The sequence below is a fragment of the Lingula anatina genome, chromosome 7 (assembly GCF_051362555.1).
Source record: "Lingula anatina isolate TDL-2025a chromosome 7, LinAna3.0, whole genome shotgun sequence".
In the NCBI taxonomy this organism is placed as follows: domain Eukaryota; kingdom Metazoa; phylum Brachiopoda; class Lingulata; order Lingulida; family Lingulidae; genus Lingula; species Lingula anatina.
The window spans coordinates 2010774-2022785 of record NC_141773.1 but is presented as its reverse complement, the minus strand read 5'-3'; the positions used below and the strand labels follow the sequence as shown (position 1 = coordinate 2022785).

At 36.3% G+C, this 12012-nt stretch overlaps 1 protein-coding gene across 4 annotated transcripts in view; it reads right to left on the bottom strand.

Moving 5' to 3' along the window:
- The window catches only part of LOC106177845 (semaphorin-5B), a 74443-nt gene that overhangs the window by 14507 nt on the left and 47924 nt on the right, over positions 1-12012 (bottom strand). For all 4 annotated transcript variants that reach the window (XM_087016820.1, XM_087016822.1, XM_087016819.1 and 1 more), the window contains 6 exons: positions 6459-6567; positions 6002-6110; positions 5587-5685; positions 1284-1497; positions 911-999; positions 504-703 (listed from right to left, as the gene is read on the bottom strand). In XM_087016820.1, the coding sequence (XP_086872946.1) occupies positions 504-703; positions 911-999; positions 1284-1497; positions 5587-5685; positions 6002-6110; positions 6459-6567 (820 nt within the window). The remainder of the gene's footprint in view (positions 1-503; positions 704-910; positions 1000-1283; positions 1498-5586; positions 5686-6001; positions 6111-6458; positions 6568-12012) is intronic.

The following is a 12012-nucleotide window of genomic DNA, read 5'->3' as shown; positions in this document are numbered from 1 at the left end:
ATCCTGGGACCAGTTAGTCCACTGCTCTGAATGTGGCCTAAGACAGCCCTTATGTGAACAGACTTCACACACTAAGTCCCAGATGTCACCAAAGCTCCCATGATTCATGTGACACCAGGTGCTCTGTGACACGAACCCTTGTCACCAGCTGATGTGAGAAAATGTCAACCATTCTAAAATGTCAACTTCTGAGGTGACTGATGCAACACACTAAAACTGGTTGCAAATCGTCGCATATAGAAAGGCGTGTGTGTGTGTGTGTGTGTGTGTGTGTGTGTGTGTGTGTGTGTGAGTGGGGGGGGTTAGAGGGTGGCAAGGGATGGGTGGGTCGATGGTTAGGTGGGTTTCCCCCCCCCCCCCTTCAATTGGGGATTGATGGATGGGTGGTCAGGAGGGTAAATTGGGCGTACCCCCCTCAAAGAATGGGGTGAGTGGGGTAGATAGGTGGGTGGGTTGGGGGTACCTCTCCCCTTTTAAAGTCACACACATTATAGATGACTTACACAGGGGTTGTGAAGACCATGTACACCAGTTCCTGCTCCTGGAGATAATATGTGCTCTGGAGTTCATTGTAATAGAATGGATAGTCCCCAGGCATGGAACAGTTCAAGCGAGCCTTTTGGAAAGTTGTCCAGTTATCCTTCCACAGAAATTTCCCTCCTTTGTCATTCTTGCACACTTTTGCCACTCGTGGGTAGATGCTCTGTAAGACAAGATGGGAAAATAAGTTTTGTGAACAAAGTTTGCATTTCTTCAAGAAATAGTTAATTAAAAGTAAGTTAACAATTTTCATACAGAATTCATTGACTTTCCTCAATAAAGAGCAGTGACAAAATATGGTTCAATCACCATAATCATATCAATAGCAGATTAATGGTGTCAGAACCATTAATGGTGTCAGATTTTATACCTTCCCACAGTTAATATATTCTGCTGCGGTTTCTCGGAAGAAGAAAAATACCAACTCTCCTATCTCATAAGATGACACAAACACTGGCTCTGTGGAAAAAAATGATATAATTTTTAAATATTTATTTCAAAATCCTGATTCATGAAGAATAAATTACAACTTAAAGCATTAATATATAGCTAGAGGTATACAGCAAAATAGACATCATGGATATTGCTAAAAAGTTTTGAATTCAATAACATTTATTACAAACAAAAATGAAATCAATGAGTAAACACAAATATTCTTGAATAATGTGAACTGAATTTGTAAAATTTTGAAAAGGACATTTTGAAAGTGAAATCACACAACCATCCATTTCAACAAACCATACCATTGAGCCATTTTGAGTTATATTGCACGGTGCGAAGAACAGGTGAAGGTCCTGTATTGCGATAAATTGCAACATCACGGGCAGCAAAATCCATCACGGAGGCAGCGTAGACATCACCTTCAGATGTCATTAACGTGGTGGCGTTGTGGTGAGGATTGTAGGGGCACTTAGAGGCACCATCTTCAGTCCTGGTCACCTCGCCCAAGTTGGTTAGCTGCAACAGTAAATATACAGACTTAAATGTAAACTGGTTAAGATGTTTTTTTATTGAGATATAAAAAGTGCAGTGGTGTTTACATTTATGTCCTTCCCTGCTTTATGTTCTCAGAGAAAGAAACTTACAAATAGGACAATATTTTTTTTAATTGTACATAAATGTAGTATATAAATTCAACTTGAATTCTAAACTACTTTCCAATATATCATGTCTTCACTTAAATGTAAAAAATTCTAATCTATTTAAATAACCCAAATGCAATTCATATTAATAATTAATCTGTTGCAGATCATTTTCACATCTGTTTAGCCTCGGGGATAACCACACTGTTCATGCCTCTTCCCGTTACAAAAAACATTAACCCATCATTAGAAGTGATTAAAACGGTCCTGCATACTAATAAAAATGGGCATTATGAATTAAACTCATATAAAAATTGGATTGGTACCTTTTGCGTGTGCCCCAGACATTTGAATTATGGTAAGTTAACGAAGCAGGACAACTCATAGTGGGATAATAAAGAGTGGGATAGCAAAGAGTGGGACAATATGGAGTGGGACAACACAGAAATGATCAGAGATGTGTAATAGCAAAACAAAAAGGGATTAATTGTCCTAAGCTCTCCAAACTTTAGGTATCTCACAAAAGAATACAATATATGCTTACTGCATAATTATAAAAATTGTGAAGTCACTATTGAAAAGTGACTTATGTGTTTTTAACAAATAAAAGTATAAAAAATCACCAGATCTGTAAATCTTTTTTTTTGGGGTGAAAAGCAAACCCAGACAGTTGAACCCCAATTTTTCAAATTGTTTTCAGACTACAAAATTCTCCATGGGATTTTTGCCTACACAAGTTTTTAAACAAATTATATTAGTCTGCACTGGTAAAAAGAAAACAAGCCTCGATGCCAAGGGCACCAATATCTGAAATTTAATTGTTTCTCTCCTGCTGCCACTGGCAACAAAAATAGAAGCTCCAATTGTCGCTTCTATTTAATTTGTTATTGTTGTTATCCATTCTTTCTGCAATTGTCTCTTCTATTTAATTTGTTATTGCTGTTATCCATTCTTATCTTTGTCCTTAGAAAAGCTACAAATGTTCCCATGTCCTCTTTTCAATCATTCAGCAAAATACATTTCATAAAATCGTTGTTTAAAAATTTCAAATTCTTAATAGTTTTTTAAATGTAAAATCCACATACATTTGTATTTAAATCAAGTTTTTTTTAGTAATCAATTAACAAAAGTGTATTCTATCGTGTCTAGCATATGCTGGTCATTGAATTTAAGGATAATAGATTTAGTATATTCTCTGAGAGGAAGACTCTGAATAACATTTCATGGACAAAAAGGCAAAAACATAATTTTATGTTTTCCACTTTTCTTCAGTTCACTTCAGATCCAAACAATCAAACTGCATGGGCATTTGAGGTCGTGTTTTGAAAACTTAAATCCATCCTCAGCAAGTGTTTTCCATATATCTTTTCAAATCAAATGTCAGTGAGCTGTTTGGGCTAGGAAAGAAAACCAAGTGACATTCTCATCCAAGTGTTTTCAATGACTCTGTCCTACAGGGGGTCAAATGGTTTCTAAGTCCATTTTTATTGGAACCAAATGACATCTTCCTTCTTTTTAAAAATGCCATGAAAAGAGTGCAATACAAGAAATTTACTCTCTATGGTGGTTAAAAGGAAAGTGACCAAAATGTGTATTTAAGTGTTGCTACTTTCTCTTCTAGGAAAACTGAGGAACTGCTTTAAAATCACTTTGTATTGGAGCCAAATGCTTTCTTCTTTGATGGAAGAAGGCCAAAAATTAAGGCTTTGGACAATTATCTAAAAAAGATCAATCTGCATGGTGCAAGGTTGGAAGCAAACGTTGAAAGCTAAAAATTGCCCTGTTCTTTGGACCGTCAGCTCCGATTCCATGTCCTGCTGCTTTTCTGTGCTCCAATTTTCCATCCAGGGTTCCCAGACATGACAAATGAGGTTTTTGTCTGTGATTTATTATCTGCATAATGCTAACTTTGTTTTTCAAGCATGATGTATGGTCTCTTTAGTATGACTGAGAACATCTTGAGAAGTGGCAATAAATTCACTTCCAGTGGAAAAAAGAGGATGAAGAAGTCATTGCCACCTGCTGCTAAGCTTCACTGATGCCATAACTATGACAGTTCTGTACTGTTTCATATATTCTTATGCAGGTCTCTCATCTTTTTTTTTTTCATGGTGCACAGTTCCACATATCAACAGTGCATGTGTGGAGGGTGCAAATAAAGGATGCATATGCACAGGCATCCAATCAGCTTATTCCAGCACCTCCGCAATGAAAAATAAGAACCATTTTAAGAACACCCTATTTTCAAATGACAAAATAAAAAGGAGAAATGGAAAACTCCTATTTGTAATTACCCAAGGGCATTGCAGTCTGCAAAAGATATTCCCTCATACAACAAGTTTGAACTTAATAAACAGTTGCTTCCAATAAAAAACTCTTCAGTTGACCAAAGACCAACAACTGTTCCCAATAATCTTTTCAGAGCATTTTTTAATTACAGATAACACATGTTTCTCTTCAAAGGGATTCAACCTATCATTTGCTGGCAAAAATATCATGTGACAACAAAAAAAGCTCTCCAGAATAATCCTTTGCAGGGGGAGGCGAGGGGGGGGGGAGAAATATACACATTTCTCTGAATATTCACCAACTTACATTGGATGTATCACTGAAATTGTGACTTCTGGTAAAAGCTTCATCATTGTGGCTTTTGTGTTGCAGAATTTAAAAATAAAAAAATATCCACAGAAACATATGTGCCTAAAGCAGTCTTTTTGTAAGATGAGCTTAACCTACAGGTTGTGAACTCTGAAGAGGATCAGTGACAGGAAATTGGAAGAAACAGAAAACAAAAAATCCCGAGGCATACCCTCTACCATCAAAAGCATCTGGGGTTTGGAAAAAAAGAGCCGACTTTAAAACGGATCATTGCACAAAATAGTCAGTTTTGAGCTAGTTGGTTTGGGAGTGATCAAGAAACTGTCCCATAAATTACTAGGATTGAGAGGCACATTTTCTTTGAAGCTTCTTGCTGCTACTATATATAGGGGCTATCATTTTTTTCTTTAAAACAGCTGTGGCTGTCCTTCAAGGAACTTTGGAGCACTGTCATCACTGTGTATTCAGCAGCATGTGTGTAACGGGAGGAGGGGTTTCCAAGAGCCACTCTTAATTTAACTTCAATACCAGTTCTACGGCATTTCAAAAGTTGAATCAACAAAGGGGAAAAGAGATCTGATTTTATTAAACCACCCCCTCCCCTTAGAAATTGCTGGGTGCAGACCTGATATTTTCTTTGAAACAGCTTTGAAAAAGGCACAAAAAAGAACAGAAACAATGCTTCCTACATTCTAATTTTTCTAAAACACCAAGTGGATTAAAATGTCATTCAAATGTATGTTACATCCTCAAGAAACGTCTATAGTCCTTAGACGTCTATAGTCCTTAGACGTCTATAGTCCTTAGACGTCTATAGTCCTTGCACTTAGTAACCTAATCCATTTAAAAAGATTCTGTTTTAAAATTCAAACCAGGTAGTCCCAGAACTCCAGTCAATCCAGAGCCTGCTAAGGTTACCAAAAGCTGGCTTTTAGCCTGTGCTTTGCAGAAATCAGCTCCAAATGCTGTTTATTGTTGTAAAGCTAATCACGTCTGCCCTTTAAAAGGAAAATGTAATAAAACAGGGGAGGATTTTATGAGGCGTTGCAGTTTATTAGGGTTAGTTATGGTTGATGCTGCTTCGAGGCATAATGTTTAAAACTAGGGCAAAGCAAAGGAGAATAGGGGACAGATGTCGCTGTTTTTATCTGATTTTCGTACTTTGAACCTTCTTTTCTTTCCCTTTCTTTTGGAATCTAATTTTCTAAGTTTGTGTGTATTTTAAATCTGTATCCTCTACTGTTTCTTTGGAAGTTCTTCTACAAACAGACATGCTTATTTGAAAGTCTCGAAAAACACTGATTTTTTTGTCTTTCCAAAATAAGCAGAAAAAAAATTCAAGGGAGCAGCACTTTTTATGACCTACCTGTCTTACTGAACACTTTGGTGAAAAAGCATTGGTGCCACATGCAAACAACTGGTCCCCATGACGTAGCAATACTTTGATAAAGTTATGGCAGTTTTCCTGAAAACAAAACAAGAAAGGAACAATGAATAAATGCTTGTTTTTCTCGCATCTGCTTTCACTGATAGCAAGTGATTTCAGTCTTTGTTTTATTTACTCTACACCAGGAGTTTTTTCAGTTGCTTGTTCAATCTTTTATCAAGTCACAGTGAAAACTTAAAACTTGAAATTCAGCCAGTTAAATTGCTTTTTTTAAAAGAAGATTCAGCTGCTGAAATATACACGACTCTTTCCGCCTGTTTTAGTGGAATGAATGGTTTTCTCTTCGAGTAAGACAAGAAGATTTTTATGATGTGATGAGGTGTTGTCATACTACCTCTGACTGTCCCTTGGCCATACAAAGTCCCCTGGTCTCATTTTTAGTGCCCCATTTCGCCACCTCCAGGGCGTCTAAGCTATCTAACGATAATCTCAAAATATGGTTTCTGAAATTAAAATAAAAATTTTTGTAATATAATACAAAAGTGGAAATAAATAAAATATTTTCACCAAAATAAATAAAATATTTTCATCAAAGTCTCTAAAATATAGAACTGTTGTCTGGTTTTCTGATGTCATTATTAGACTATATTCACATACACAGTGAGGAGATCACACAATGTTAACTTACAGTTATTCATGGGCAAAAACAAAACTCTCAAAATTAAGTAGTACTGTAATGTTTGTGGGAAGCTTCGATAGTTTCACAGGAAAAAGTGTCACAAGTTTTTCTGTCTATCTCCACACTCTCTTGCTCTCACTCTCTCTCTCTCTCTCTCTCTCTCTCTGCTTACCGTGCCCCAGCTATCAGTTGTCTTCTGGGGATATCTAATGTTAATTCCATATATTCTTTGATGTCGTTGTTTCTGTAGGTTCTGTAGCTGGCAGAACTTGACTGTAAATCTGGAATAAGAAATTGATAATAGAGAATACATTCAATATATCTCACAATTTACAAAGCAGCATGGTGCAGCATTTTGGCTGATTGCAAATACAAGCAAAATTGGCTAAAATAAATGTGGTTTTAATTGTCTTTTCTTAGACTTATTTTAGCATGATGAACGATGATGGTGGTTAGTTGTTCTCTATCAGTCTGTGTCTAATAGTTGTAAATGTTTCCACATCAATGTCATACTGTTTCCACAATATGGCAAAAATGTAGACATATTGTTATTTTTCCCCTTTGCTTTGAGATGAAGTTAAAGTGAGACAGTTAAACATTTTTTTTGGTTAAAAAATTGATGTTTTCATGGGTGCAAGTTCACATTTACAGAAGAAAAGATGATGAAGACTCATTATTTATTAAGAGGTCATAAATAGTGCTTTCTCTGTTATATGGGGAAACATTAGATGTCTTCCTAACGAAGAAAGTAATCTTAGAATAGCACTTATAATGCAGTTATTTTTTCTCCCTGTCAGATGGAAGGGCAATGTTTTATTTTTCCTCATTTATAACTTGGGCTTTTTTCAAAACTGGCAGTATTAAAAACCTCTCTTGTCAGTGACAGATTATAGAAAGAGTAGAAGTTACGACAAAATGATTGATCTTGGTTTCAAATTTTGCTCAAATTGCCCAGCATCTCTCTTTTGTTGTGTTCGTTTTGACTAGCCAAGGATGAAATGCTATCATATAATGTGTAGCAAGCTTGTAGAAAGGATCTCTGTAGTCTCATTCACATGGCCGAGCACCTCCTACTTGCTGTTCTCATTCGAGGTATTCACACAGAACTCATTAAATGTTGATTGCACAACAGCATGCTGTGGTCAAGCAATCAACTTTTAACTTCTCGCAATCAAAACTGACCAACATACTCAAATAAATCTTACAGCTTATCTAGTGCATTACACTCATGTGGTTGAAAATGAAGTTGATTGCATTACATCATGCTTGGTCCACAGCAGGTGATCAGTTCAACTGTTTCTACTTAGAATAATCAACTTCTGCAACTAGGGCTACAAGGATTGAATTGAACAGCACTGATCGTATCTGGTACGTCAATACTCCCAAAAAGAAAAACAGAAGAACCGTAGTAGAACAGATAAGTTATACATAAAGACACATGTGAATGGAACCTTGATTTTCAGGTAAACACCTCGGATGTCTCTCACATGAACAACAATTCAGGAGTCCCATTTCAAAGTCACCCTCAGCTTTTCCACCTGAGAAGATCGGAGTTCACAAGTTAGGTCCTGATCCATTTTTTATTTGCTTCTTTTTATTCCATTATGTTGCAATACAAGCCATGGTCAACATTCCAATGCTTGGATTTGAAATTGACATTTTTTAAAAGCAAAACCACAAATGAGGAGCAAATTTCAGATTTAAACAAACAAAGGAGATTAAAAGATTATTTCAAAGTGGTGTCTACCTCAAATGCAGACATTTACCTGTAACAAAAGATACATTTTACACGAAACTTTGGTTCACTTTCAGCTAACGCCTGCGGCACTAATTGCCAACTTTTCAAAAGAAGACACAAAATTACCAACTACAGTAAGTTGTTTGTGTTGCCATAAATAAGCCTTTTGCTAATGTTCTGGAACCACTGTTTGAGTTTAGAGTACAACTCAGGGTCTTCGAAACAAGAACAACTTGAAACAAGAACAACTTCAAGATAAATGTTTCGTGAAATGTTGAGAGCAGCTGTTGTGCCTGTGACAAAATAAAAGACAGGGTTTTTAGTATGACAGAAGTTAAGTTTAGGTCAGACTTGTTTTGTGGCAACTGCAATTGAATGAAAATATCAGAATGATGGCAGATTCAGTTTGAAATCAGTCTGATACTTTAAGCAGAAAAAAACATCATGTTACACCCTTGGTTAATTAGGTTAAGCAGATGCCCTGTTTTTTCAAATAAAATGCCCAGGTATTTACTTTGTTAAAAAGAGTTTAATAAACATAAATCATAAGATGTTGACATTTTGCTATTTCACCATCCTAAAACAATCCTGTACCTAAAGTCAAACGCCACAGTAGTCAAAACCTGATATACATGTTTCCAACTTTTACAAGGGATAAATGGTCTCCAAATGTTGAAAAAAAATCATTACACGTAGAAATCTCCCCTTTTTCCAGGGTAACTAAAACCTCAAGACAAACTTATTCAAATATTTGCCTCTTGTAAAAACCACCAGAGTCACCTTTTGCTTAACCCCGTGCATGCGACTGTAATCAGTGTTGCCGTAACAACCAAATGTTATCGTGTGTGTCGCGCGCACGACCCAAGTACAAGCGTGTACTCCCTCCTCTCCCATGTCGCAGACTGGTGCCAATTTAAATGTCAAGACCAATATCAACAAACCTGCCGACTGTTACTGCCTTAAAAACCAACAGTTCTGTGATCATTAAAAATGAAATGCATTGAAAACGACAAAAACTAAACCAATTCTACACTGGTCCAAGGTGTGTTTGCATATGTGTGTGCATGCGTGCATACATATATGTGTGCATGTGCAAGTTGCACAAAAATAATATGATGCACTATAAGCTTGTAAATGACATCATAATTACCATGACAACCTACCAAACAATCACAGATCAGCAGAACCAATGCTACAAGAACCCTGGGGTTTAGGAATGAATGGATCAGAGCAAAAAGGCTTGAAGAATTTTATGGGCAGAACTTTGATCTTGGTCCCTTGTGGTGAAACCGATTACCGAGCACACTACTAAACACTACATTCAGCGGAATATCAATCTTCCTCTGAATAACAACATTAACTGCTTTTTTTCGAGCATGCAAATGAACAATATTTCATAACCACTATGCTCAAGATTACCTTAAAATGAAATATTTCAACTGTTTCACCAGAAAATCCAGCTAGTTTTGTCTTTCAATGAAGACTACTTCATATACAGACCTTAGCAATTAGATGCCTAAGTACAAAGTGGTTTAAGATTAGGATCTCTGAATCTGAAAAAGGTTTGTTTCCAGACAACCTTAACATTACTTGTATGCAGGAGTTCAAAAGTACAGCTGAGGAAAGGCAATCACTTCAATTGGATATTTTCTATTTGATGCTTCAAGTCAGACTTCGTTTTATGCTTTGCCCATTGAAGCAGATCAACAAAAAGACTTCTTTTCCAATCAACATCAACTGCCTAAGATGAACCAGTCTGTACTCTTAATGCACAGCCAGTCACATACATGCATCTGCTGTTCTAAATATATATCTGCTTACATTAATTACATTAACTAAAATATTGCTTGGCATTAGCAAACCATCTTTTGAATTATTTTGTTGATTCAATGTGCTATTTTTTTAATACACTATACAGCTAACAAAGAGCACAATTAAAAAAAAACACTTCCAAACACAAGTCCCTGTTTTTTAACAGTATGTAGTACAAACCAATGCTGCTTATAACAGCATTTCACAGAAAGGTTTTTAGTTGCCAAATTTCCTCTACTTTTCTTTTTCAACAAACATTACCCCAAAGCCAACTCTTAAATGACCTCAGACATGTTCCCTGGACAAGGTGCCTCATTTAGTCAATTTGTGCCTCTACTTAAAATTTCAACACATCACTAGAATAACCCTGGAAGTACACATATTACGGTATTTGTTGATTTTACTCATTAAATTGGCTCTAATAATGTTCAGTCACCATTTTAGTGAAAATAACCACTTGAATCTGTCAGTAGTTGTGGAAAAGTGCCGTCACAGGCTGGCAACTTGTGCCTCCTTGTTCCATTCAAGTGTCAGTTTGACTATGAATAGAAATATGTCCTGAAACAATGTAAGTGAAAAATAGCACCAAAATTGATGACAGTCACACGTAAATGCCCTGACACAAGCGTCAACGCGGTAACTCGGTAACTCGCAGAGGTCCCCAGTCATATTTTAGTGACAACACAAATGACACGTTAAATTTTGACAAAAACAATGACACACAGATTTTGACAAAAACAATGACTCAAGAATTCTGATAATATTTTAGGTCCCCAGGCCTCAAATAGCTTTACACACACACAATTTGACACAAATCAAAATCAAAATACAAAAGATTCTATGAAAACATACAGGAACGAAAGAAAGACCAATTAATGCTGATAAGTAACGGACGCTTGTCCATGCAGACCCCCCCCCCCCCCCCCGACAACATATATATATCTGAACCAAGGGTCACATGAGGTCAAATATTTTCCTCTGTCCATAAAAATCACCATGGCAACAAAACCCACCACAGAGTCCCATTTATTTTATTTGAATCCAAGTTCTTTACAAATGCTCATCAGATCATGTTGTTGATGGCAAAGCCCCATTCATTTTGTTGCCATGACAACTGCCTTCTACCCAGGTAATGCTGGTATTTTTTTGTTCAATCTTTTACATTTGAAAGCAATAAAATTTATGATTGGGTACTTAAAATACATCAACATCTGAACTACATCAAAGGATTTATCTTCAAAATATAGTGGGATATCAAGATATTGGTTTATCATCAAAAACTATCATGCTTTGTTTTAAAGAATGGTTATCCTTGCCTACAACTTAGATTTTCAAGAAAAATAGGTTGATGAGGATGAGATAATGGAGACTTGGTTTTTGTATAACAAAGATCAGTATCAAAGAACATTTTGCTATGAAGCTAGTAGAGACCCTGACACATAAGGGCGGTGATATCAACAATGGCAGCCTTTCACCAATTCTACTTCCTATCACGGGGGCATAGTCCGTTCACATTAGAAAAGTAAACCCTGATAAAACCTCGATCAGCCCTTAACCGCAGTCCAAATTGCCAGTGTGAATGGGGTAAAAAATCTGGGAATGGTTTTAACTAGGGAGGGTTTTTTAATCAGGATAAAGTTAACAACCTGGCCTCTGGTTCTATCTGAGAAACCACCTGTTACACCTGCAGTCCACCTGTTACCTTGATCTTCTCTACCTGGTATATTGGGAGAACTTTTTCTCTCAAAATTTTGAATGGTGATGAAGTTTAATTTGGTAGGGTCTTTAGAAATATATTACAACAAGGATGATGTAGAAATATTTTAAAATATGGACAGAAACAAAGATTGAGATATATTTCATATAGCACATAAGCTCTGCAGTGTTTTTAGGCTGATTAAAAAGTAATTAAGTTAATGACCATCTATCAATAAGAATAAAGGTACTGTACTTTTGGAAAATGGATAGGAATCTTACCAATTAACATTCCATAGAACACATACATAGTATAAGATAAGCTCCCCCGAGATATCTTTGTCAGCTTTTCATAGTGCTCGCAATTTGTTAATGGAGAGATGAAAAGATGAAATACAGACAGCCGGATAGTCTCTCACTTTTCTGGGTAGACATTATATTAGCAGCCATGGCCTACTTCCATTGGTTATATTTCACTGGA